Source organism: Arachis ipaensis, chromosome B05 (genome assembly GCF_000816755.2).
Source record: "Arachis ipaensis cultivar K30076 chromosome B05, Araip1.1, whole genome shotgun sequence".
NCBI classification, from domain to species: Eukaryota; Viridiplantae; Streptophyta; class Magnoliopsida; order Fabales; family Fabaceae; genus Arachis; species Arachis ipaensis.
Window position 1 is genome coordinate 114,703,654 of NC_029789.2, and position 6,727 is coordinate 114,710,380.

Genomic DNA, 6,727 nt, shown 5'->3' on the forward strand with positions numbered 1-6,727 from the left:
AATTTATTTTTATTTCTTAAATTTCAAAAATTATATGAGTAGATAAAACGAGACGAGCACTCATAAAAATGAATTAGAATTTAAAGTGTAGGGACTAGTATTTTTATTGAAATTTGGCTCGCATTTAATCAGTAAAAGAAAAAAAATTATCCTATATCAATATAATCTCACACTATTAAAAACATCAATAATGACATTGATCACTATAAATCACAAAATCTACTGACCTCTTAACACTTCTCTCAAATTTTTTAGGAATAAATATGATTTTGGTCCCTAACATAGGGGCCAAAAATTTATTTCGTCCCTAGCCTTTTTTTCGCAACAAAAAGGTCCCAAAAGTTCCTTGTTGTTTTAAAATCGTCCCTCGGACGATTTTACCCTTGTGGTCGTTAGCTTCCGTTACGACCGTTTTAACGGATATAAGGTAATGTTAATTAATATTAATAATAATAAAAGGATTAAATAATGAAATTGAATGAATGTGAAGTGCAGGGGAGGACGAACGGCGGCTGCTGCTGAAGGTCGACGAAGAGTAGCAGCGCTAGGGTTCAGGAGACGGCGTCCATGGCTTCCCAGAGCTCAAGAGCCTCAAGTTTTCGTTCAGCTGCAAAGGAGTTGCTCTGTGGACATGGTGAGAGGCCGATTTTGCGAACTTCATCGACGAAAGAAAACTCAGGACGAAGATTTTGGGGTTGCGTATACTATGAGGTAAGGTGTTCTTCCTATTTTGCCATCGTGGATCTGAGAATTTGGGATTTGTTCATATGCTTCTGTGGCTTCTGCAGGTTTATGATGGCTGTGATTTCTTCAGATGGGCAGATCCAGAACCTGGAGGTATTCAACAAGAGGCTGAAATTGCAAGAAATAGGAGAAATATAACGAAATTAAAGACAAGATTGAAGGAAGTGGAGAAGAAGCTTTGGGTTGTTGCTGCTCTATGTATTGCTGGCTGGGTGGGGTCTTTGTTCTTAATGCTGCAAAATCAATATAACTTAAAGCACCTGAATGGATTGCACCTATGTTATAGATGATTTTCGTAGGGAATGTTATCAGATTTCTTGTGTTGTGTGGGTAGAGTTTAAGGGTATTCTGTGATGTTACAGTGGTTTAGATGTGTAGCATGTTAGTAGTTGTTTGAATTAATGAAGAGAAGTGCTGTTTAATGTTGCTCAAATGCCACCTTCTTTAATGGTGGAATTATGTTATTTTGTAATGTAAATGTACCTTATGAGTAAACCACAAAAGCATTGAATACAGGATCTAAAAATTCAGTAATTGCTAATGGCATATTTCATTTGATGAGTAGTTAAAACATACACGAGTAAACTGTTTGCCTCAACATGCCTAGTACCAAAATACAGAGAAGCAACACTTCAAGTGTCCCCAGGCACTTAATACCAAAATACAGTAATGAAACCAAGGTAACTAAGGTAATGTTCTGAAACTAACAAGCCAATACCAAAATACAAAATACTGCTTGCAAATCACTAAGACATGAGTCACAAAAGAAATCACATGCAGATCCTAAAGATTCCCCCACTGGGATGGAGGTAACTTGGCCATCAACCTCAGCTTCTGCAGGGGTACATGAGGTGCACTGGTTTGAAGGACAGAAAATTGTCTCTTCCTCACAGTTGGCTGGCTAAAGGGCTGTTTGTTGCTGGTGAAGGTTGCAGCTGATGCAACCTTCTTCTTGGGGGGCATGATGTTGGGCTGAGTGGAAGCTTTCTTGGGCTGAGGTGCTTGTGTGGTGGGCCGGGCTGCATTTTTCTTGGACCTTGGGAGGGGGGTTTTCCTGGGCTGAGATGTTGGCAGGTTGGTTGACCAAAATCTGGTGATCGAATTACCTTCAGAATCACTGTGGGACCTGGGTTTGTTCTTAGGAGTTCATGGCAGTAGTCATTTATTCGCTTGTACTGCTCTCTAAAGGCTCCTTGTATCTGACTCAAAGCCTCCTATTTTGTCTTAGCTGCCATTGCCTTCGTAACGGTCTGGTTCCATTTTTTGTGAGTCCTTGCAACCAGCTCCTTCACCTTGATCCTTGGGTTGGATTCAACTTTCTTCTTAAACTGGCTACCCAACCACTTGCTGTGCATAATTCCAACCCGGTGTGTCAACATGCAGGTATGCTGGAGATTCATGCTTCTTAGTTGTCAAGTGGATTCCTCACCGACCCTGTGTGCATATAACTAAAAGGGGCAGCCTTTCTGACAAACAGCCCGGACCCTCACCAAGTCACACTTCTTGAATTTAATGTTTTCTAGCTGTGTGGACTGCATAGGTCGCTACTGTGTCTTTAAACTCTTGCCGAGATTCATACAATGTGCCCACCTTCCATTGGTACTTTTCCATGTCCTTTTGAGACTTATGCACTGAAAACCTCTGTCCTTCACCCTCAGCAGCCTCCTCCCCATCATCAGCACCAGACTCTTGTCCTCCAATTACATGGTCCTGCTCCAATTCATCACTGTCAACTGCATCGTCATCATCCAAATCACTTGTGACAACCTTTTTGTCTTTCCCCGCACTGGAGTCCTTCGGCACAACATTATCTTCACCGAATCCACTTTCATAGTCGTAGATCTCATCACTATCAGTGAAGTGGATGTCTTCGACACTATTTTCCTCTTCATTAGATGGCAACTATGTTGGGTCATCACTGTCTTCGCCACTGGTATCACTCTCGTTGTCCGCCTCATGTCCCTCTTGGCCTAATTCCACTCCACCGTCCTTATTCTGGCATTCTGCTTCAGCCGCAACCCCAGCTCCATCACTCTTTTGTACATTCCCTTCAAACACCACTAAATCCAGACCATCACGTAAAGGTCCCTCACTCTCGCCGCCTACAGTTTCTCCCCCCACGTCCAGAAAATCGACCTCTGGAAACCCCTCGACATTCCCAACCTCATGCACCACAAACAAATCAACAAAGCCTCTCTTAGCTGCTATGGTACACATTTCAATTGCATCTGTGTCACCTATCAACAGCTTCAACTGACTCTCATAATCATCCGCAGTTGGGTCTTTATACCATAACGCGGCGATGGTGGACTTCAAGTATCCAAGCTGCCTGAGCTCCTCGTATGCCTCAAACACACTCCACCGATCACCGTCAATGTCTTCAACGACTGTAGATCGACCCTTCAAGTACCTGAGCACACCATTCTCATATCCAAATACCCCACCATGGTGCACCCGCATGTTGAAGAGCGCCATCTCCTTCCTGAACAACCCTACTATTCAACACAGGGCGTTAGTAAACCAACTAATAACAGCAACAACTACAACCAGTTCAAACCCTAGCCTTTCACACACCTTCGCACTATCCACATTAAACCCTAAACCGGTTACGTCCATCAACAAAGGAGAAATTGCATTCAAATAACACTTACCTCGCCAAGGACTTTCTGTAGGAACGAAGCCAAGTCAACAATGCAGGAAGTTTTCCGGCAACCTCGCTTGAGCTACCAACGCCGGACAGTCCTCGTAGGAAGGGCTTCCAAGGGTTTCACACAATGATTTCATATAAACGTTTCACTCTGCAATCCTATTCTCAGACAATGTCTTGTTTGGGAAAGGCAAAATGATTTCGCGGGAAGAAATAGCAACCAATATGGATATTTTGGTCTTAAAAAATTATTTTTAGGCACAAAGGATAATTTTAAAACAAAGAGAAATCTTTAGGACCTTTTTGTTGTGAAAAAAAGACTAGAGACGAAATAAATTTTTGGCCCTTACGTTAGAGATCAAAATGATACTTATCCCAATTTTTTACTATCCAAAAATAAAAACGGAACGAATTTTATATAAATTATTATAGGGCGGACATGATTTCCATTGCCACCCCTACACCGACCCAAGTGTCTATCTGCCTCTCTGGGCAGTTATGTTTTCCATTTGTCTTTTTATATCAATGCCACAATGCGTTAGTAAAATTATAACCGCAAAATTCAAAGGTGGCTTTCCTTATCAGATTTTCAATTATTTAACTAATAAATAGTTCCAAATTGCAGAAAGAATGATAATATTTCTCTTTGTAAATATCATCTTAAAATTTAAATTAAATAAAAATTTAAATACATTTAATATCTTAAACTCTTAAACTAGAGTATAATGATTAAACTCAGTATAATGATTATTAGGCCTCCTTTGTTTTAGTTGAATCTGAAAACATAATTATGAACTTTTGAGAATGTTAGGAGATTAATATTTTTAATAAAAAAAATAGAAAATTAATTAGTATTAACTCAAATGTAAAGTAAATGTAAAGAAAAAATATTGTCACTTTAACATTTTTTATAAATTTTACTGTATTTAAATGTATTATAAACTTGAAATATTTTAGTTTCAATACAAAACATTAAATGCACCAGAAGTACTTATCTACCTCTTCGAGAGTAGACCGACAAAGAAACACAAACACACCGTTGCGCACTTGGTTCTGTACTTCCGTATTCAAATATTAAGGGGAGGGAAGAAATCAATATAATGTAATAGATCTTACGGACTGTTACAAATAATCAAGGTTGCGAGAACCGGACCGGTCAATAAACCGGTGAGGTCACTGGTTCAATGGTTCACTGGTTCGACCGAGGTTGAACCGGGGTTCAACCGGTTTAATTAAATATTAAATAAAATTATTAAACTTAATAAAATTCAATAATTTATAACTTAATAAAATTTAATATTTTACATAATAAATTATCCATTACTTAAGATTAGAGGTTCACAAACAACTTCAAACATCAAAGTTTATAACTAAACAAAAAATAAAACGTACATAATGACAAACCCATAGTGTTCTACATTCAAAAGATACAATTACTAGCAAATTTTCAACTAATCAAAGGTGCAACTCATCAAAAATCATAATTATCATTAACAGGATCAAAGACAAGGAAAACCACCTGATGAGACAATATGATTAACCTCTTAATACATTAACAGGATCAAATAACATAAGGATATGATTAGGCTTACCAATCTAGAGTACTTGGATTATGAATCATCGGCGAGTGTAGATTTATTACCGTACGTAGATTTATTTGAGTTATAAGCACAATTATGACACAATTTATGTTTGATAAAGCTCCCTTCTGCCATTGATTAATATTTAGACAGTAATGGTTAACAAAGCACCAGGTGCATGTGCATTAGCTGAGATAAGTTTTACTCTTTACAATTAGAAAGTTAGACATTCGTACCTGTTTTAGTGCCAATGCAATTCAGCACTCTGAGGTAACTAAATAGTTTTCCTCAACATCTGCAGTATGGCTTCTGAGTCTCTTATTTCCTGGCTTTCTTGTGATTCATCAAGCCCTTGAAAGAAATCAGCATTAGTGTAAGTTCTAATTCCAGGACCATGTCCTCCACTATTAACCAAACCACTGATCTAATTTCAAGTACAAACTCTTTCAAACCCACCTAGCAGGCTAGCACCTACTACATAAGCAAATCACCAAGGTGGTGATCAACCAAATACCATGAATAAACAGAGTACACCACTTTGTGCATACAGAAATAAACCATGAACAGAATCAAAACATGAACAGAGTAAACAGAATTCACAGGAACATGAACAGAATCAGAATCAGAATCAGAACATGATCAACCAAATACCATGAATAAACAGAATACACCAACGAACATGAACAGAGAGCAACATGTTTTCTGTGATAGAGAAGAACAGGAACAAGAACAGAACCATGAACGGAGGTGGAAGGAAGAGTATTACCGGCGAGCTGGGCGAGGTGGAGAGTTGGGCGATGACGGTGGAGGTGGGGAGCTGGGCGACGGTGATGGAGGAGAGCTCGGCGACGACAGTGGAGGTGGAGAGCTGGGCGACGACGGTGGAGGTGGGAAGCTGGGCGACGGCGATGGAGGAGAGGTGCGACGGTGGAGGTGGCGAGCTGGGGGACTACGATGGAGGACCGGAGCTCTGCGACGGCGATGGAAGAGAGGTGCGACGGCGATGAGTGGCTGTGGCCTGTCGGAGGGTGAGAGGGTGAGAGAAACTGAGTGGCTGAAGAGGGTGAGACGGTGATGAAGAGGCTGAAGAGGGTGAGAGGCTGTGGCTGTGGGTGGCTATGGACACTGTGGGGAAAGGGAACTGGGGAAGAAAGGGGAAAGAAAGGGGGGGTATCAGATTAGGGTTAGTCGCGAGCGTTTTTCTTTTTTTTTTTTTTTAAAAAAATGCCAAAACGACGTCGTTTGGCTTATGAATTCGCAAACCATTGAACCGCAAAAAAACCGGACGGTTCTTCCGGTTCGCCGGTTAACCGCCGGTTCGACCGGTTTTTGGCCGGTTTTTTGCCAGGCGGTTATTAGTGTTACCCGGACCGGTTAGGTGACCGGTTCCTGGTTTTTCCGGTTGAACCGGCCGGTCCGGTCCGGTTTTCAGAACCATGCAAATAATCAATATTTGTCTATGATTATTATAATATTTAAATGAAATCGAGACGAGGATTGAGAATGTGATCCATGTGACCGAGAGTATGGGACGGGTAGAAAGTCCTTAAAAGAAGGAGAAAAATAATATTTCCATTAGCATATGATTAAATAGAGTTTAGATTTAGGATGTATTCTTTTTTTATATGTCAAATTAAAAAATATTGTAGATAATAAAAAAATTAAGTTTATTTAATTTTAATAGCATTAATGTTATGAAAATATTTTAAAAAGATAATCAATAATATATTCTTTAATTTTGAATGATTGCCTTTAT

At 39.8% G+C, this 6,727-nt stretch overlaps 1 protein-coding gene and 1 long non-coding RNA gene across 9 annotated transcripts in view; one reads left to right on the forward strand and one right to left on the reverse strand.

The window, feature by feature from the left end:
- LOC107643855 overlaps window positions 1-5,913 on the reverse strand; it is an 18,712-nt gene extending 12,799 nt beyond the window's left edge. The window contains exons 1-4 of one of the 8 annotated variants that reach the window (XM_016347604.2): window positions 5,738-5,913; window positions 5,208-5,322; window positions 3,396-3,542; window positions 1,868-3,236 (exon numbers count right to left, since the gene is read on the reverse strand). In XM_016347604.2, the coding sequence (XP_016203090.1) occupies window positions 2,647-3,219 (573 nt within the window). In that variant the 5' untranslated portion in view covers window positions 3,220-3,236; window positions 3,396-3,542; window positions 5,208-5,322; window positions 5,738-5,913 and the 3' untranslated portion in view covers window positions 1,868-2,646. Of the gene's footprint in view, window positions 1-1,867; window positions 3,240-3,395; window positions 3,543-4,694; window positions 5,100-5,207; window positions 5,415-5,737 lie in introns of those variants that run through there. The other 7 variants (XM_016347603.2, XM_021124287.1, XM_021124286.1 and 4 more) reach the window with 7 other exon arrangements.
- On the forward strand, window positions 5,402-6,072 carry LOC110272265. The gene is made up of 2 exons (XR_002363393.1): window positions 5,402-5,753; window positions 5,832-6,072. It is a non-coding gene; the product is annotated as an uncharacterized LOC110272265 (long non-coding RNA).